This window comes from Nannobrachium achirus (assembly GCF_963921795.1).
Source record: "Nannobrachium achirus genome assembly, chromosome: 14".
NCBI lineage: Eukaryota > Metazoa > Chordata > Actinopteri > Myctophiformes > Myctophidae > Nannobrachium > Nannobrachium achirus.
Window position 1 is genome coordinate 24,412,464 of NC_137821.1, and position 22,008 is coordinate 24,434,471.

Below are 22,008 nucleotides of genomic sequence, written 5' to 3' on the forward strand. Positions count from 1 at the left end.
GATCTGCTGTTTTCCCACTTTAAGTAAGTAAGTAAGCAAGCCTTGAATCTCCTGATTCTGTAGCGTGAGGCAGCTTGATGTACAAGAACACCCCCTGGACATGATGACGCTAGTATGTCGCAGGGACCTACCTACCCCCCAATCCAACCTTTTATGCTGAGTGCCAAGTGCCACTGGGTCTTGGTATGACCCAACCAGGGTTTGAACCCCGACCCCCCAGTCTCAATATTTTATGCTTTAAATATTAAAAAATAGCAGATATACAAGCTCACAGCGCGGCACCGAGTGCCGCGCTGCGAGCTTGTAGATCTGCTATTTTTGAAAAGTCGTGAAAATTTTAATTTTGACCCGATTCTATTAGTGTCTTTTGAATCCTTCAAAGATTTTTGGAAAAAACCTGTTTCTATGTCAGCAATCTGGCCAGCCATCGTCAAAGAAAAGGTCCTTTTCGCTTAACTGGAGCTCAGTTAGTCTGTTCTTGAGAGACCACTATGTCAGTGCTGCTCAAACCTTTTCATGTGAAGGACCCCCAAAATGATATGTATTTGGCCACAGACCCCCATTTCAAAAGATCTAGTTCCAGGGACCACCCAGAAGCAAAATTTGAGTTACAAACGTTCGCTTTGAAAATACATATATATTCAAAGATTTGCACACATTTTCACGAGTTTTTCAAAAATAGCAGATCTACAAGCTCGCAGCGCTGTGAGCTTGTATATCTGCTATTTTTCACTGGTTAAAGCATTCAATAATTCTAGGCCTGAATGGGTTTTTAAACAAAATAATGTCTCAAAATGTTCAAATATTGTGTGTGTGTGTGTGTGTGTGTGTGCATGTGTGTCTCTGTGCTCAGAACATCTTCCTGGGCGGGGACATGAGGAAGCAGCTGCGTTCAGAGTGTGAGCAGTTTGACGTGGTCAGCTCCAGCTGGAAGGCCATCATGGAGGGCCTGAGGAGGGACCAGACCGCCCTGCGGGGGACCCAGCACCCTGGTATAACACCACCACACTCATACTGTATCTAACCCAGCACCAGGGTATACCACCACACTATACTGTATCTAACCCAGCACCAGGGTATACCAACACCACACTATACTGTATCTAACCCAGCACCAGGGTATACCACCACACTATACTGTATCTAACCCAGCACCCTGGTATACCACCACACTATACTGTATCTAACCCAGCACCAGGGTATACCAACACCACACTATACTGTATCTAACCCAGCACCAGGGCATACCAACACCACACTATACTGTATCTAACCCAGCACCCTGGTATAACACCACACTCATACTGTATCTAACCCAGCACCAGGGTATACCAACACCACACTCATACTGTATCTCACCCAGCACCAGGGTATACCAACACCACACTATACTGTATCTAACCCAGCACCCTGGTATAACACCACACTCATACTGTATCTAACCCAGCACCAGGGTATACCAACACCACACTATACTGTATCTAACCCAGCACCCTGGTATAACACCACACTCATACTGTATCTAACCCAGCACCCTGGTATAACACCACACTATACTGTATCTAACCCAGCACCCTGGTATAACACCACCACACTCCTACTGTATCTAACCCAACACCAGGGTATACCAACACCACACTATACTGTATCTAACCCAGCACCCCGGTATACCACCACCACACTCATACTGTATATAAAGCAGGGGTCTTCAACGTTTTCAGGCCAAGGACCCCTTAGTTGAGAGAGAGATGAAGCAGGGACACCCACAACCTGTTCATAGATTCCATATAGTTTCATCGTTTGACAGCACAATCATCGTGTATTTTGAGTTCATGCCAATTTGTGTTTTCAGATATTTAACCACTTGAACCGTCGATACTTAATAAACTTGACCTTTCACTCTGTACTTAGTCTGCTCTTTTTCCCCTCTACACCAAACCTCTTTGCCAAAAATAGCTGATCGGCTATTTTTTGCTAACGTTTTCAGAATAAGGACACTAGGGTTCAAGTGGTTAATATAAAAAGTGGTTAACATAAAAAAGGTTTCTATCACAGAAAGATTTAGAGGACCCCCTATAGTAACTCTGAGGACCCCCTAGGGGTCCCAGACCCCCTGTTGAAGACCCTTGATATAAAGTCTCCCCTTAACTCTTACAGTATACAAATGCAACCAAATGAACCTGTCGGGTTCATTTGGTTCCATTTGTACACAGTCAGAGTTACAGACTGAGGAGGGACCACAATGCCCTGCGGGGGACCCCCGTACCACCACCAAACTCATACTGTATCTCAGTGTTTCTCAAACTTTCAAATTTCAAGGTCTCACCTTAACTCTGACATTGTAAAACATGGAACCAATGTCCATTCTGTACACTGTCTGATTAATTAAGGCTTAATTGAAAATTCTGGCTATATTGTTTTATTTCTCAGCTTCTGTTCCAGATAGAAACTTTGGCTTTGACAAATACTTTCAGTAATAGCAATCAAATCAATTAATGAAACTAATTTCCACAAATCTCTGTATGTTTGTCTTTCATAGATGCTTTTTTTTTTTTTTTTTTTCTTTCTTTTTGTATTAACTTTGATGCCAATTAAAGTAATGTTCAGTAAAAGCCAAAGAAAAATGTTTGAACGTTCCCATCTGTTACAGAGGCTGAGAAATTGTGTGTGCGTGCGTGCGTGCGTGCGTGCGTGCGTGCGTGCGTGCGTGCGTGTGTGCGTGCGTGCGTGTGCGAATGTTGACAATTCTGTGAAGTTTCTCAGGCAACTCTTAGGATTTAGAATGTGTTTTGTACACTCTTCAGAGTTACAGACACGTAACACCTCAAGGACCCGGCCGTGACCCCACTTTGAGAACCAATCCTCTATACAGTACTACAGGAAGCTATAGCAGGGCCCTATTATGAACCAGGTCTTATGCCTTATGCCTTAACTTCTTTGCCTTTTTTTACTATTTTTTTTTTTTTTTTTTTTTATATATTTCAAATAGCTGCAAGTTCACAACGTGCAGATGTAGATCAGCATTTGAATTATTTAAAAATGTTTTTCAAAATAGTGAAAAAAAGGTAAAGAAGTTAAGGCATAAGGCATAAGACCTGGATCATAATAGGGCCCCTTGTCTATCTGTCTTCTTGTTCAGAGAAAATCGGGCAGTTTGGATCGATCAACACCAGTTGGCCCCAGAAGTACTTCCAACCATTCTTTTCACATAAGCTTTATATTTGTGGAATTATCTTAATGCATTTTCATTATGTAAGTCAATGGGTCTTTGATCTAAGTGGAAACCTTCCCCAAATTTCGGAGTCGTACATTAAAACCAGACCTGTATCCCCTGCAGTCTGTCCATCTGTCCGTCTACTTCACTTCTCTCCATCTGTCTTCAATGAACTAATGGCTTAATTGAAAATTAGCCCATTGGTGTTTTCATTTTGTCATTTATGTTGTGTGAAAGTGTGGGGGATCAGTGCTATGAAACGACACATCATCTTGCTAAGGTTGACCCCACTGAGTTTTGGGCTCTACAACTGAAGTTACCATGAAGATGATGTTTCTGAAAATTGAACATTTGAACATTTTGTATTTTCCACGCATCCCCAGCTCACAATTATTTACACATGGTGTGAATGTGAATTGAGGTAGACCCAGACCTGTACCACCCTGCCGTTGTCCATCTGTCCGTCCGTGGGACCTGCCATGTCATTTTTTTTTTTTTACCTGTGAAGTTTCTACCCTGTATGTTTTCAGTGTGTTTAGTTTTTACAGCTTATGTCTAATCTCGTGCACATAATATGCTACCATGTGGACCAACCAATGTGTCACCACTTTCACACCACTTATTTTTATTACATTGTACATACGATGTACAATGTACAGTATATAGCATAAGACCAGCAGATACAGTGTACGTTGTGTAATTATATATTACTAGAAAGTCGGCGACCTGGCCAACTCGGAACAATGTAAATAGGGAATGAATGCCCCGCCCTTTAATGCAAACCCCATTATACCTGTTTTCATAGGACCCGTTTTGACCATCTGTCTGCCTGTGTCCATTTATGCCCATATATGGAGATATCTGTATCTGTCTGTCTGTCTGTCGGCGTCCATTTTATGTCCATATATGGAGATCACTGCAGTTATAGTTCTGGGTCCATTTTATGCCCATATATGGAGTATCTGTCTGTGCCTCCAACTGTGTTGCAGACACAGTGCTGGTTCCCCCTTTAATGCAAACCTCATTATACCTGTTGTCATAGGACCCGTTTTGAACATCTGTTTGCCTGTGTCCATTTATGCCCATATATGGAGATATCTGTATCTGTCTGTCTGCGTCCATTTTATGCCCATATATGGAGATCTTTGACCATCTGTTTGCCTCTGTCCATTTATGTCCATATATGGAGATATCTGTATCTGTCTGTCTGCAATCCATTTTATGCCCATATATGGGGGCATTCATTTTATGCCCATATATGGAGAACGCGCGTGCCCGTGGGATGAACGGTTCTCGAGATACGCGGATTACATACATATATACACACTCATATATGGAGATCACTGCAGTTATAGTTCTGGGTCCATTTTATGCCCATATATGGAGTATCTGTCTGTGCCTCCAACTGTGTTGCAGACACAGTGCCGGTTCCCCCTTTAATGCAAACCTCATTATACCTGTTGTCCATATATGGAGATATCTGTATCTGTCTGTCTGCAATCCATTTTATGCCCATATATGTGGGCATTCATTTTATGCCCATATATGGAGAACGCGCGTGCCCGTGGGACGAACGGTTCTCGAGATACGCGGATTACATACATACATACACACTCACAGAGATTTTTTGTTGACTCATGTGGCGTACGTGATGTCAGAGCCCTTTATGAAGTGATGTCACAATGAGTCAGAGCTTTCGCCGATTTCCTCCGGAACAGCCTGATGTCAACAATCAACCCCGCATAAGGAGATTCCGAACGTTTCGCGCCGGTTCGGGAAAACCGCACGTCGGGTCGGGTCGAGACCCGGCACTGCACTCCGTGCCGCGCCGGGGAACGCGCGTGCCGAATCTGAAGCCGGTGGGACGAACGGTTCTCGAGATACGCGGATTACAAACAAACAGACAGACAGACTGTCTATTTGCGTCCATTTTATGCCTGCCCCACCCTTTAATGCAAACCCCAATATACCTGTTGTCATAGGACCCGTTTTGACCATCTGTTAGCCTTTGTCCCCACCCTTTAATGCAAACCCCAATATACCTGTTGTCATAGGACCCGTTTTGACCATCTGTTAGCCTTTGTCCCCACCCTTTAATGCAAACCCCAATATACCTGTTGTCATAGGACCCGTTTTGACCATCTGTTTGCCTTCTGTTAGCCTTTGTCCCCACCCTTTAATGCAAACCCCAATATACCTGTTGTCATGTTGTCATAGGACCCGTTTTGACCATCTGTTTGCCTTCTGTTAGCCTTTGTCCCCACCCTTTAATGCAAACCCCAATATATGGAGATCTCTGCACACACAGTACCGGTTGCGGAAAACTCTGATGTCAGACATCAGCTCCGCATTCGGGGATTCATTTTATGCCCATATCTGGAGAACGCGCGTGCCGGTGGGAAGAACGGTTCTCGAGATTCACATACATACATACACATTCACAGAGATTTTTTGTTGACTCCTGGCGTACGTGATGTCAGAGCCTTTTATGAAGTGACGTCACAATGAGTCAGCGATTGTGCCGATTTCCTCAGGAACAACAATGCCCATATGCCCATATATGGAGATATCTGTCTATTTGCGTCCATTTTATGCCTGCCCCACCCTTTAATGCAAACCCCAATATACCTGTTGTCATAGGACCCGTTTTGACCATCTGTTAGCCTTTGTCCCCACCCTTTAATGCAAACCCCAATATACCTGTTGTCATAGGACCCGTTTTGACCATCTGTTTGCCTTCTGTTAGCCTTTGTCCCCACCCTTTAATGCAAACCCCAATATACCTGTTGTCATGTTGTCATAGGACCCGTTTTGACCATCTGTTTGCCTTCTGTTAGCCTTTGTCCCCACCCTTTAATGCAAACCCCAATATATGGAGATCTCTGCACACACAGTACCGGTTGCGGAAAACTCTGATGTCAGACATCAGCTCCGCATTCGGGGATTCATTTTATGCCCATATCTGGAGAACGCGCGTGCCGGTGGGAAGAACGGTTCTCGAGATTCACATACATACATACACATTCACAGAGATTTTTTGTTGACTCCTGGCGTACGTGATGTCAGAGCCTTTTATGAAGTGACGTCACAATGAGTCAGCGATTGTGCCGATTTCCTCAGGAACAACAATGCCCATATGCCCATATATGGAGATGTCTGTCTATTTGCGTCCATTTTATGCCTGCCCCACCCTTTAATGCAAACCCCAATATACCTGTTGTCATAGGACCCGTTTTGACCATCTGTTAGCCTTTGTCCCCACCCTTTAATGCAAACCCCAATATACCTGTTGTCATAGGACCCGTTTTGACCATCTGTTTGCCTTCTGTTAGCCTTTGTCCCCACCCTTTAATGCAAACCCCAATATACCTGTTGTCATGTTGTCATAGGACCCGTTTTGACCATCTGTTTGCCTTCTGTTAGCCTTTGTCCCCACCCTTTAATGCAAACCCCAATATATGGAGATCTCTGCACACACAGTACCGGTTGCGGAAAACTCTGATGTCAGACATCAGCTCCGCATTCGGGGATTCATTTTATGCCCATATCTGGAGAACGCGCGTGCCGGTGGGAAGAACGGTTCTCGAGATTCACATACATACATACACATTCACAGAGATTTTTTGTTGACTCCTGGCGTACGTGATGTCAGAGCCTTTTATGAAGTGACGTCACAATGAGTCAGCGATTGTGCCGATTTCCTCAGGAACAACAATCAGCTCCGCGTAAGGAGATTCCGAACGTTTCGCGCCGCTTCGGGAAAACCGCATGCCGAGTCGGGCCGAGGCCCGGCACTGCACTCCGCGCCGCAGCGGGGAACGCGCGTGCCGAATCTGAAGCCGGTGGGACGAACGGTTCTCGAGATACGCGGATTACAAACAAACAGACAGAGATTTGTCGCATTTATAGATAGATATATCGTCTCTGTCGGGTGGAAATCTCTGTCCAAAACTGTTACTTTTCAGGATTCAAATTCAAAAACGTCAGAAGCAGCAGATCGACAAGCTTGCATATCTGCTACTTTTCATGCTAGTGTGTGACCCTGTAGGATGATCAATTTACGAAATTAGAGGTTTCTGCCCGACAGCAACGATACAGTATGTAGATTGATCTTGATCTTGATCTTTTTATGTTCTCTTTGACATGCTTATTTATATGTGATATTTTACATTCTCCTTGTCTCCCTCTCTCTCCTCCCCTCCTTTTACTTCTCCTCCCTCTCTGTAAAACAACAAAATGATGGAGCTTACGCAAAAAAAAAACATTATTGCACCCACTTATTTTACACCGGTAAACCCTGTAATGCGACAACACAAGTTGATCATGAATTCTGTCCATCTGCCGGTGTGTGCTCTGCTCAGGGCTTCCAGAGAGGCTGGGCAGGATGATCACCCAGCTGGAGGAGATCCAGAAGTCTCTGGAGAGCTACCTGGACACCCGGAGACAGCTGTTCCCCAGGTTCTACTTTCTGTCCGACGACGACCTGGTGGAGATCCTGGCACAGTCCCGCAACCCGGCCGCCGTGCAGCCGCACCTCAACCACTGCTTCACCGGCATCCACAGCCTGCGCGTCTGTAAGGTACGCAGGGCTGAGCCATGCATGGACAAAATATAATATCGCCATGTTTTTGGACAGGGTTCCCACGGTCATGACATTCCTGGAAATATTTTGAAATTAGAAAAATATTATTCCAGTCCTGGAAAAGTTTTGGAATTGATCAAGGGTCCTGGAAGGTCCTGGAAAAAATAGCTATGCATTGTCTTTGGTTATTGATTTTGTTAATACCTCTGAAATGACAAATTCAACATTGGCCAAATTGTCAAATATTAGAGGCAGAAATTGTGAAAATAGCCGATCTACATGCTCACAACATGCATGTAGATCGGCTATTTTCACTATAAAACGTGTTGTAAAAAATTCCTCTACTCTTATTGCTCGTCAGGGTGCCGGGGTCCCCAGTTCAAATATGATTATTTCGGGGGTCACGGCCTGAAAAGGTTCAGAACCACTGGCATACACTACCTGTCTTTGGGCATTGCGCATAGGAGTAAGCGACTCGTTATTGAGCTGAATTATTGTTATTATAGTCCTGGAAATCGGGTTAAATATTCTGGAAAAGTTTTGGAAATGAATTGGTAAAGATGTGTGGGGACCCTGTTTGGATCAAGTACCTGAGGTACTAGTCTCATGTAGCCAGACAACTATTCCACACTCTCCGAATGCTATATAGAGTCTGGAACTGAGGTACTAAATATTGTCCAAAATATCGTATTGTGATGATAACATTGTATTGTCGTTAATATCCCTTTTTACAGATTTTGAGTTTGAATTTCACCGGCTGATTGGTTAAATGCTGATTGTTTTTCTCTTATTTTATTATTTCCACGTTCTTGTTTTATTGTTTGTGAAGCTTTGTGACTCTGATTGTCCTGCCCTATGGCATGGGCTCTTGAATAATAGATTTTGAAGAAAAAAAACAATGAAATGTTCTTTTTGCTTGGGGAGTAGATTCGATGCCATACAGTAGATTGCTTGATGTTGTGTCGTTACATTGTCTGTCTGTGTGTGTGTGTGTGTGTGTGTGTGTGTGTGTGTGTGTGTGTGTGTGTGTGTGTGTGTGTGTGTGTGTGTGTGTGTGCGTACGTGTGTGTGTGTGCGTACGTGTGTGTGTGTAGGTGGGGAGCAGTGGGGTCCAGTCAGAGGCCAGTGGCATGTTGTCCGTGGACAAGGAGTTCATGGAGTTCAGCCACCCTGTCCTGTTGGACGGACCCGTAGAGGTACAACACATTGAACCACCTCAACCCTCTAGGAGCAGGGGGTTCTCAACCCTTTCAGGCCACGACCCCCAAAATAATCATATTTTAACTGACGAGCACAAAGAGTTGAGGCATTGCATTTTGTATAACACGGTTCTATTGTGAAAATAGCAGATCTACATGCTCACAACGCCTCGCAACTATTTTCACAATATCTGCCTCTAATATTTGAGAATTTGGACAATGTTTAACTTGTCATTTTAGAGGTATTAAAAGGTCCTTAAATTGTCACTTTAGAAATGTGCTTATACCCTCTATACACTTAAACTTTATGTTGGTTTGTTTACGTTAATCATCTGGGGTCCCCCAAAAAATAATTTGGGGACCCCCCCCTTGAGAACCACTGCTCTAGAGCAGGGCTAGGCAACCTGCTGGTCCTCTCCCATGGCTCCCAGTTGCTTGGGCAAAGAAGTATATAAAAGATATATAATAATAATACTTTATTATTGTAGAAGTCATAAACGTATTCTTATGTTCTCCCATTGAGAACAAAAAAAGTGTTGCTTATACTCTAGATAAAAATAAGAAACTAATTATTGAAGGAAAATAAAGAATAAATTAATGCTTGGATATGTTGTTTGCTTTCACCACCAACGCATGCTGGCTTACTGGTGTACTTGATCTGCTTTGAGAAATTAAATAAATAATAATAAAAAAGTAATATTGAAAGACCAGAAAAAGCACAAATGAATAAATAAAGCAAACATCTTTTTGACGCTCCAAACAGATATTGTTTTTTGGGGCAAAAAATTGCTCTTTTGATCATAAAGGTTGCCTACCCCTGCTCTAGACCTAGTTGCTTTTTTAACACTAAATATTATGCAAAGAATAATTTTCCAAACTGGCAAAAACAGCTTTGTTATTTGAGGTGGTCCGTCATTTGCAATTTTATCCAACATGAAATTCAATGAAGGATAGCTAATGTAAAAACTCAAAACTTTATCCCATTTTTGCTAGAGCTAGCCCATGCCATGCATAACAGCAGGGGTGCCGACATTTTTTGGACTAGAGAGATAGCCTACTTTTAAAAACGACCAGCTCAACATGATCTACCATCCATCAAATAATAATAATCCCATTGCTGAAAATACTGGAAATGTACCCGAGGGTACTGTTGAATATAACAGCATTAAAACTGCTGTTTCAAAATCAAAGAATACAGTTCAATGTGCGCACGTTCAACTGTATTCTTTGACACGCACACGCACTCATACACACACACGCACGCACGCGCGCACGCACACACACACACACACACACTCGCTCTGTGCACAAATTAGCCCACAACTCACCACTGCAACAGACAACTGAAAGAGTGGTAGGCCAAAAACGTATTCATCCATTGTCGTTCATCTTCCCCAGCATAGCAACTAGTGACTATCAGACTTCCTGGAGCGGGATTCAAACACTACCTTTGTGTCAAGAGAACCTATTGTATTATGATTAGTCAACACATTGAACACAGGTTCTATTTTGAAGATCATCCACTTTCCAAGTTCACAACGACCTTCTTTCTCTTCGACAATGCGATCGACACGTCCCCTCCCGAAACAACTTCTCCTCGGATCTCCACGAATCACACATACAAATTACAGATTTTCTATTTCAAAATGACGTTTTCTGCCGAAAAGTGACATGTTTGCATGCCTGTCTGTCATACTATAGTTGGTCTGTTTCAATAAATCCGGTTTCAGGGTTTACAATGGAGTAAAAATGGCATCTATAGAATTGCTTTCTCGTAATCTTGTCCTCCTCACAAGTGTGGCAATAAAAGCGTGTGTGTGTGTGTGTGTGTGTGTGTGTGTGTGTGAGTGTGAGTGTGTGTGTGTGTGTGTGTGTGTGTGTGTGTGTGTTTGTGTGTGTGTGTGTGTGTGTGTGTGTGTGTGTAGGCCTGTCATAATTATTACATAATCGTCTAATCGCAATTATTTCACATAATCGTGATTATTTTGTCATAATCGTCATTATCGTTTCCATGATGAAAAACTTTCATATATTTTCAAACATTTGCAAAAATAGTAGAAATAGCCGATCTACAAGCTCACGACGCGTTGCGATGCGACGCGTTGCGAGCTTGTAGATGTTTGGCTATTTCCACTATCATTGGGCCTCATTCACCAATAAGTTCTTAACTTTCTTCTTAACTTGTTCTTAAATTTCTTCCTAAGTGAATTCCTAAGTGAAGTCCAGTCAAATTCATGAAACGTTCTTAGGAAGGCAAAATTGTTCTTAACTATGTTCTTATCATGATGAATGCCAATCCTCGTAACTTGAAGGGGTGTGCCAGGTAATCCTAATTATCATAGGTAGACGCCCCACATATCCTAATTTGCATCCCTATTACCATAGGGAGCCACCCACAAATCCCCATATAAGGCACGACTTCATGACACTGCAGTCACACCTGTGTTTGATTGCTGTACACAGAACTAACAAGAAATCACTCACAGAAATAAAGTTGAGAGAATGAAGTCAAGAATAGCCTAACTAAAGTGTAAAGATGGTCCAAACATTAAAAAATAAATACTTCTGTGGAGGTACTTCTGAAGTGAACAGCTAATTATTTGTATTTAATGAATGAATGTATTGTATTATTTCACTATAGACATCAATGTAAAATTGCTGAAATTAGAATGTTATCCATATTTCATGTTTGGAAATAGCATTAGTTGTGGATATAAAACATTTTATTACTGAAAGCTGGTAGGTGGGTAGAGGGGCATTAAGTTAGCTGCTGCTTGGTATGTAATGGGGTGGAAGTAGGGGTGTGGTGGTTGGGATATGGTGCATGGTGCAAGGGGGGCTTTCAGGTAGGAAGGGGACAGGAAAATGGGCGTGTGGGGGGGGGGGGGGTGCTCATTTTGGGTTGGGATGCAATTTTCAGACCTGTTGAAAACTAGTCAGTAAACCAGTGGTTCTAAACATTTTCATGTCAAGGACCCCCGAATCAGGTCTGATGAAGAGCCGTTAGGCTCGAAACGTTACCACAAGTAAACTTTTATCATTGGGAGCATAAATTGGTGTGCAGACTTTTATTCTTCTACCTATAAGGACCCCCGAATTAACATGCATTCTGTAGACCACCACCTGAAGATTTTCAAGATTTTCAAGATTTATCAAAGTGTTTAAAAAATATCCGATCTACAAGCTCAAAATGGTCTGTAATGGTAATGCGTTCATTTGTGAGATTGTAGATCGGCTATTTTCAAACACATTTTTAAAACTGGGTTAAAATGGTAAAACTCTTCCTTGTTTTACTGTGGACCCCCTGGAACTTCCTAAAGGACCGCTGGGGGTCCCCAAACCACACTTTGAGAACCACTGCTCTAAATATATGATACAAATATTTTGATGATTTAAATCATATTATTATACAACTGTAGAATTGATGAAACTTAAATAATAAATTATTTTAGCACAGCATGTCTCACTTAACAGTTTGACTGCCACGGGAGGTATATACCGCCCGCCACTTCCTGCGCAATCTTGCCAATTAAAAAGTTAGGAGGTATATACCGCCCGACCCTTTTTTTTCATATTACAGTAGTACAGTGTTGGATCTATGCGGTAACCAAGATACAGCCCTTTTGGACGATGGGACGGTTGTCATGCATGACAATTCAGTGGCGTCAGTTCAGAACAAGCTAAGGTATGGCAACATGACTGGTGTCTGGTGAAGACACCAGTCATGTTGCCATACCTTAGCAACAGGCACGATGAAAAGTACATTTTTATTATTTCCCCCTGTCAAGGTATGGCAGCTGCATACCCCTGCCATACCCAATTGACGCCCCTGCATGACATCACACGCTCATGTTACCAAATTCAAGCATGCTGATTGGCCGGTTCCCCCCAGACACAAGGGTCTACTCTAGAGGCCCATTATACAAACAACAAGAGTGACTTTACGTAACCGGACACACAGCAATCAGAGGGAGAGAGAGATATATTGAGAGAAAGAGCGAGAATCAGAAGCAGCAGAGAATTTAGTTATAAAATCATAGAATCATGCCCCGCATCCCGTGGTCTCTCCCCGCGCCGGGTCAGCGGAGTGGCGACATGTCGGAATGGAGAGCGACACCCCCCCGCGCCATGCCCCGTGAACAGTCTGACTCTGGACACCAAGCCCGCAGTCAACGGCGGTGGCCGGCGCTCTTCCACGATCGGTTCATCAGCGACTAGCGAGGGCCTCTGCTGCTACATCCACTGCCTCGATTTTGGATCTGGCGGCGAGAAGAGCTCCTAACGGGCGATCGGTTCATCGAAGGCCTCGGCTGGTAGGATCCACGGCCTCGATTTTGGATCTGGCGGCCAGAAGGCAGAGCACCGATTGCTGCCGTTTCTCCCCGCGCCCTGTAGGATGCACTGCGAACCCGGTAAGCGTTACAACGTTTATGTTCTCTACGATTCACTTTGTTCTTTACGTCTGTCTTTCAATGTTATATGAGCTCAGTGCTGAGTTCTACCTGTAACGCACGTATACGGCGTCTGCTGTCGGAAAATAAAAGGCAGGGGCAGGTAGGATTAGCCCGAATAGTAGCTGATCGTATGCCCTCAAAAAAAGTCTAGAACACACACCACTGTATGAGATGCATAAAGTGTGTTCCTGTGGAAATGAGCCATGAATCTGTAGGTCTACTTCTTTCTAATGCAAGCTTGTAATACATTCTTCAATCAATCAATAAGCCTGACCTGCTATTGTTTTTTTTCCACGTGGGGTGCATTTGGTAATATACAATTCAATTCAAAGGAGCTTTATTGGCATGAGAAAACATACGTTTACATTGCCAAAGCAAGTATCACAAATACAATAAAAAAAACAGTTGAAAATATACATTTGGAGGGGGTACAGCATTGTTCAAACAGAGCTATGTCGCATTGTGTCATTTTATATATATACAGGGTACAAATAGCAGCATTATTTTCCTCATAGTACATAAAGGTATCAGCTCTGTTTCATACTGTATGTGCAGTAGGTCTAGATGTCAATCCATGGTTTGTGGTGTATGAAGTTCCTCCAACTTCTTCCAGTAAGAATACATTTCTTTATAGTTTAGTTTTTATTGTGTGTGTATACCTAGATAGATAGTTTAGTAATACAATCTGTGTGTGTGTGTGTGTGTGTGTGTGTGTGTGTGTGTGTGTGTGTGTGTGTGTGTGTGTGTGTGTGTGTGTGTGTGTGTGTGTGTGTGTGTGTGTGTGTGTGTGTGTGTGTGTGTGTGTGTCTACAAGCACACAACGCCTCGCACCGCGAGGCGTTGTGTGCTTGTAGATCTGCTGTTTTCACTACTTTTGTGCGACAGCCTTTGCTAAAGAACATACAAATTATACAGAAGCACGATCATTTAGTATTTTTTATTTATTTCTATCATATACAGGGCCCGTGGAGTCTGACTGGATGGAGGAAGGATGGGAGCCCGATCTGCAACCAGACCAATGACAACGCAGAGGACAGTATGATGGCGGAGATAGCGAGAGCGGAGGAGTCAGGCATAGGTCATACACACTGTAGGTTCGCTGCCTGGACCAATGTCACTCTAGGGGAGCTGAAGAACTTTCTGGGACTTCTCTTCCTCACAGCTATCGTTCACAAGCCGGAGAGCCATGCACTGGTCAAAAAACATTGCCATGCCGACGCTGTACTTTCCCAGAACAATGGCAAGGAACAGGTACCAGGCCATTTTGAGGTACCTGAGGTGCACGCGCGCGCGCGCACACACACACACACACACACACACACACACACACACACACACAGTGAACAGTACCATCTTTGACCTTGATTTGTGGTGCCTTTGACTCCTGAATGTTGGCTTGTTGAATGCCTTTTTTGAGAATACAGTACTTTATTTTGACTTTTATATTATTTTATTTATTCTTTACTTGCTGCACATTTATTTTATTTTACTTTTATCCAGTTATATTTTATTTTTGTGAAGTCATATTTGTGATTTTTTTTTTTTTGGAAATATTTGTAAATATGTGTCCCAGCACCCCCAGCAGCTAGTCATCTCGGGGACTGTCATTATTCCCTGTAGCCAAAATGATTTTTTTTTTTTTTTTTTGCTCTTTTTTTTTTAATGCCACAACAGCATCTCATAATATCTAGGCTACATTTCACTTAAACGCCAGAGCTTAACTCTGCATGTAAATAAGACTTTTTTTAATTAATGTGAGAGATCGGTACATAATTCTGTTAGTCCTCCCAGTTTATATTAGCTAAAATGCTAACTAGCCAGCCTTTGTTAGCCGTTTGTAGCCAAATGCGGTAATATCGGGACTCCATTACTTAGCGTTGCAACCCACAGTATTTATCCCATTAATTTAATGCCACGTGTGTTCCAAATGAACAATTATTAACCACGTAATGTATGATTTTGTGTATTATTATTTATTATTCTTCCGCCGTTCTTCCGCTGTTTCTTCTTCTACGCTGGTGAAATGATCCGTTCCTGCCTGGAGGCGTCTGTGACGTATGCGTTTGTCTTCTGTGAAGCTCCGGTGCGGAAGCTTCCTTTGTCACTGAGTTAGCTTAGCATTGAATAGATCAGTGTCGTCCTAAACTATCTAATTCTAACGTTCAGGGTGTTTGTTTTTTTGGACAATAAATTGACAGCCAAGAAAACATGGATGGAATGCAATCGTTCACTCGCCGTCGGAAAGTTGACTTTAGAGTAGACTATTCTGGTTGACTGGCTATGAGTGGCTAACGGCTAACGCTAGCTAGCGTTAGCTAGCGCTAGCTGCAGCGCTAGCTGCAGGCTATAAACAAATAAAACGTGACCCAACTCTATTGTTGCTCTCTTCTACAAGCTCACAACGCGAGGCGGTTAAGCCTGTAGATTGTGTTTTATTATCAGGTCAACTAATCCTTCTGTCTGAAGTTACACAAACACTGATTATGCTACATTTAGCACAGTTAGCCCTGTTGCACACGTAATGAATTCACTTCAACCTCGTGTTGAGCAGTTAATCCTATTTGCTACGTACGTCTACAAAAACCTTCATATTTCAAAGATAAAGTGCTTACTGAAGTCTCACAGATGTCACAGTATGGTACGCTCAAGCAGAATTACCCGTATCTTTCGTATTGTTTAATAAACTGCATTTTAATCCGATCAGATGCCATTTTCTGTTGTTTTTCAGCCATGCGACCCCATCGGTTGCGAGGTGTACTGCACTTAGATACATTAATACCTTTTTAAGGAAACGACGACCGATCGGATTAAAATGCTCCTCATTAAATAATACGATCATTACGGGACATTCTGCTGGAGCGTACCCTATGGTGACATCTGTGAGCCTTCACTAAGCAATTTATCTTTGTAATCTGACCGTTTGTGTAGACGTATGTAGCAAATTGGTTAAACTGCTTCACGGTTGGCGCACTGTAGCGTCTTTACATTTAGCCCAATAATGCTTGAGATGCTGTTGTGGCATTATCTTTTTAGAGAGCAATAACTAAAGTTTAAAACATACATAAACCACTTTAGCCCTATGTTATACCAAGGCTATTTGAAAATAGACGATCTACAAGCTCACAACAACGCATTGCGGTGCGACGCGTTGTGAGCTTGTAGATCTGCTATTTTCAAACATTTTGTACTTTTACTTTTGGTACTTTAAGTACATTTGGATACCAATACTTTTGTACTTTTACTCAAGTAAATTTTTTATTCTGGACTTTTACTTGTAACAGAGTGATTCTACATTGCAGAATTGATACTTTACTTTATTATAAAATGTTGGTACTTTTTCCACCACTGTGTAAACGTTTGTGTTCTCATGCCAATAAAGCTTCTTTGAATTGAAGATTGAATTGAAGATTGCTCCCCATGTGGCGGAGTCAGGTCATTGCAGGTTAGAAATTTATTTAAAACTTGAATATCTCAAAAGTACTATTTCAGCATGGCATCATTCTATAAGCCATATCTTCAAAACTGTTGGGTCAATCTCCACAACCAATATATCATTTTGTAGCTATGATCCCCAGCTTTCAAATGAAATGAAAAAATGAAAATGAAAAAAATTGCAATGACTGGCTCCTGGGGAGATTGGGACACATATTGTTGAACATAAATATGTTCATGCTGGATGTGTGAGGTACTCACCAGGGTTAGGGTTCGATGTTGCCATAAAATAAAAGGTTGACATCGCTTTTCTGACTTTTTGTCTTCCTGACCTTTTAGACCAGGTAAAAACACAGTGAATTCACAGTGCATAGTTCTATCAAAATGTAAGGCAATTTCCACCTTCTGAGTCATTTCATACTTTTTAACTTTGCCCCCTTGAAACTAGACGATGGTACAATATTTTTTTCACTTTCTTTGCATAAAATGAAAGTATGCATGCTATTCTTTCTGTCAAGGGTACTTGTGTTCCGTTACCATTTACCAATTTGTTGCTATGGCTTCCTAAAGTTTTTTTTCTTTGAACTCAAATATCTCAGAATCTAGATTTCTGAGGTTATTGACTGGTTTGCGCAGTGTGCACTCTCGAGCACCTATCTCCAAAACCGCTCACCGAAATCACTCCAAATTTTTTTTAGTAAAAAAAAAAATCCTCTTTTACCAAATCTCCCATTTTTGTTCCGATATTCACATCGCATCATTTTCAATTTATTCTCTGGAATGGGGGCAGAAATGAATGGGCCTTGATGGTGGCATTGGCTGGGGGAGGCGGGTGGGGGGGTCTGGCAGTCAAAGTGTTAAGAACTAAAAGGCTACCCTAAGAGTGCTCTACAGTGTGCGTAGATTTTTTCTTAACATGAGAACAAATCACAGCTAAGAAAACATTGGTGTATGCCAAATCTTCTTAAAAAACTTCTTAAAAGGGTCTAAGAACAAATTTCTTCGTAAGAACGTTCGTAAGTAGGTTGGTGAATCGGGCCCAATGTTCTTTTCTAAGTATAAAGTTGTATATATTTCTTTGTATATGTGGGTTATGTGTCATATCTGCCATGTGCAACTTCAAAGCCTAAAAGCCAAACATAAATGTAATTGTCAATGACAAAAGCACAATTAAATCGCAATTATTTGAGTCATTATCATGACAGCCCTGTGTGTGTGTGTGTGTGTGTGTGTGTGTGTGTGTGTGTGTGTGTGTGTGTGTGTGTGTGTGTGTGTGTGTGTGTGTGTGTGTGTGTGTGTGTGTGTGTGTGTGTGTGTGTGTGTGTGTGTGTGTGTGTGTGTGCTCAGAGCTGGCTGTGTGACGTGGAGAAGGCGATGCGTGCGTCGCTCAACGACTGCCTGCGGAGCTGTCGCCTGGCGCTGAGGAAGATGACAGACAACAGAGAGAAGTGGGTCAGAGATTGGCCTGGACAGGTACATTATGTCCTCTGATGTCTCACTCTGCCAGTCTTCCACCGTGACGTGACACCATGGCTGCGTCCAAAATCCACCCTATTCTCTAATGTAGTGTACTAAAAGGGGGCTCCGCCATTTTGAACTAGTGTCCGAATGTATAGTGAGCATTTTTGTACCCTAATATAGTGTACTGAAGTATCCCACAATGCATTTGGATTTGTAGTGAGGATTCGATGGTCACTATTCAAGCGCTATCCAAGCCCTGCCGCCCCACAATGCACTGCGCTGCGGCCGCTGTCTCGCGCTTTGAGCACGCACATGCGGTGTGCACGCGCACACGCACACTGCAGGCTCGTCTCTGCGTCTCTGGGCAGGAGGAGTAGCCAACAGAGCCGTCCGTAGCAGAACCACCGGCTAAAGAAAACAACTCGTACAAACAAATGTCCACAGCATTGTCACCAGAGAACAACATTTGTTTTTCATCATTTAATGATGAAAACAGCTCTAAAGTTGAGTTGTTTATGAAGAGAATATACGAGAATAGACGCTGGAGGCTTTTGTTTTTCGATCTTTTCTTCCCAACCTTCCACAGCTGATAATAATCATGATAAAATAATGTTATTTAAATTAGCAAGAATAATCTATTTTATCACAAACATGGGTGTATATCTGCATGTGAGACAAATGAATGTGGCATAAACATTATTCATTCATTGATTCACCAATGAATGAATACAATTTAAAAAATATATAGGCCTATATATTTTTTAACATTATTTTATTGAATTGTGATGAATAAAAACATAATTATATTTGGCCTATTTCTCATAATAACACCGCAACATGTTGGTATGTTATTTACAATCCACAACACAAGCATTGGGGAGTTGATGTACAAGCTCACAATGCGTCGCTTCGCCCCCTGTTGAGAGCTTGTAGATCGGCTATTATTTATTGCTCCAAAAGCCAGCGCTAGAGCGTTTTAACTGTGCGACAGCGATGACGCAACCAGATGGCGACGGAGTAGTGTCCGAAATGCGCTGATTTGTTCACTACTGTAGTACACTACATCTGGATCCCTCATTTGGGGTTAGGGAGTAGGGAACGTGTTCCGTATTTCGGACACAGCCCATGACACTGATTGACGCTGACAAGACTAGGGATGGGACGCAGTGTTGTTTTTGACAGCAAATTTTGATTTAGTTTTAGTCATAGTCTTTTGAATAAAATCAAATTTAGTTTTAGTCATAATTTAGTCTCCTGAAAAGTTTTAATTTTAGTCGACTAAATATCATGAGATTTTAGTTGACTAAATCTACAGTTGATTTAGTCAACTAAAATGTATTTTGGCAGGCCTTGATGGCATGGTAATGACTGATTTTACACATGGTTGCATGCTGAAAATAGCCGATCTACAAGCTCACAACGCGCCGCGCTGCGACGCGTTGTGAGCTTGTAGATCTGCCATTTTCAGCAAGCAACACCTGAGAGCAACCAAACATAAAATGACTTTCTTCTCCACTAGTCCCTCCCTAACGTTTTAGTCTAGTTTTTATTTTGTTGACGAAATTGTCAATATATTTAGTCTTAGTTTTTAGTCATCACAGCTTAGTTTTTATTTAGTTTTCGTCAGTAAAAAAAACGCAGTCGACATACATTTTTCGTCATAGTTTTAGTCGACGAAATCAACACTGATGGGACGATATGAAAATCACCATTATTGTGACCAAAGACATCACGATTTACCATATTATCGCGATTATCAAAATATCCCCAACATCCATTATCCTAGGGCGGAACATTTGCCAAAAAATAGGAGATCTTTGCGATGCGTTGTGAGCTTGTAGATGGGCTATTTTTTTTGGCAAAGAGATTTGGTAGAGATTGAAAAAAAAAGACTATCAAGTACGTATATTATAAGTACGTTTTACCAATAGAGGTTTTAAATGTTACCGGATATGCAGCTCGGCAAATAAAAGGTTGAATGGATCCTAGTGCATGACGGAGGACAATTTCACGATCACGATGCGATTATCGTGAGTGTTTTTTATCACGATAAACGATAATATCGTTTATCGTCCCATACCTAGACAAGACCAATAGCATCCTGTTGCTGTGTCGGCCAGAAACCTTGTATCTCCATGTTTCAATGTTTATATTATTTTTTGCCTCCCTGTAAACTAATGCCCTATATTTCATCGTACAAGAGCGTCACACAAAAGTTGTGAAAATAGCAGATCTACAAGCTTGTTTTGAGCTTGTAGATCGGCTATTTTCACTAGTTTACTTACTTAAAAAGTTACAAATAGAAAAAGGAACGGTCTTGGACATACAAGGTTTCCACCCGACAGCGGTGCATTGTTCTTTTTCTCCCTCCACTGTCCTTTTCCTAAGGTCATGATGAATGGCTTCTGTGAGGAAAATGAGTTAAGAGCTTCGTCACGTCATTGCATTAGATAAAATCCTCTTAATGGGAGGTATTTGGTGTAACCCAGAGGTTCTCAACTGTATTAATTTCAAAGACGTGTGTTGCACTGCAGCGCATTGTGAGCTTTGCAGATCTGCTATTTTCACTACTTTTCTGCGACACCATAGTATGATGAAGTAGGGCATTCATTTAAGAAACAAATACATAGAATGTTAAAATATGGAAATATGTGCCAAAAATGTCAGCAGCCTGGTTGCAAGCAGGCAGGCAGGCAGCCAAGGCAGGCAAAACCGTGGGTTCACTGTACTCCAAAGGTCCTGCACTGGTGATTTGCAAATTACATATCCCTGTATAATACTTGTGTCCGAGGTTAACCTCATAATTCACTGAATTGCAGACCTCCCAAAACAAGCTTGTAGGGTCTCACTTCACCTCTGTTCACTTCGGTACTCTAGGATGGCTCAGAGTGGAGGAGAGAGTATTCCGTCTTTCTTTGTTTGATTTTCAACATCCCAAATGGCATAGTTTCCAGATATGCTTGCTTAATTACTCCTCCAGAGTTAAGGGTGCTCATGGGTACTCCACCAGGGCCAGTTCCTTTGACCTTGTTCCCCCAAGGTTTAGGGCACTCAAGGGTAAGAATGCATTTTATTACGCCGTCATAGTCGGTGTAAGGCTCTGCGGGCAGATGTGAAATCCCTGAATTCCCTCCCAACGTTTAAAACTGATCTTTAATCATGGCTTCATTTAAATACTAATTGGACTTAGATAAACTCATCCCCTGGATGGACTGCCCCTTGGCTACAGATGGCTCACTCTTTCAGTGTGCCTCTGTTAAGTCGTTTGTCCGCGTCCCTGCTTATCCAGGCCTAGTTCTGCTACCAAAATGCATTCACTTCCCAGACCCCTCTGACAGAGGTAGGGAGGCCGCTTGGGAAAACGGAAGGTTTCCAGTTGCAGTTTCGATCCCGGGCTCCCCCAGAGTTAAAAAAAACAACACAGACCTCTGAAGTTTTGCTGTTGTCAGTTTCCAGCAACCAATCAAACTTGCATGAACATTAATCCTTGATTTCAGAGATTGTTGATGGTTGTGTTTTGATTTTAGATTTATTTAATCGTACAGAGAATATTCCAAGCCAAATGCCTTCTGCTTTGATGAGACAAGTGGATTAATTAACGAGGCCTATTGAAAACAGCTGACAAACAGCCTGGATAAACAGGCCATATTGGCTTGTACTGTTTTT

The 22,008-nt window shown here is 42.2% G+C and overlaps 1 protein-coding gene across 1 annotated transcript in view; it reads left to right on the forward strand.

Moving 5' to 3' along the window:
* dnah2 (dynein, axonemal, heavy chain 2) overlaps positions 1 to 22,008 on the forward strand; it is a gene marked incomplete at both ends in the record, with an annotated part of 552,347 nt that overhangs the window by 281,665 nt on the left and 248,674 nt on the right. The window contains 4 exon segments of the mRNA XM_080741500.1: positions 854 to 992; positions 7,576 to 7,793; positions 8,891 to 8,992; positions 18,229 to 18,354. Coding sequence (XP_080597626.1) covers positions 854 to 992; positions 7,576 to 7,793; positions 8,891 to 8,992; positions 18,229 to 18,354 — 585 coding nt within the window.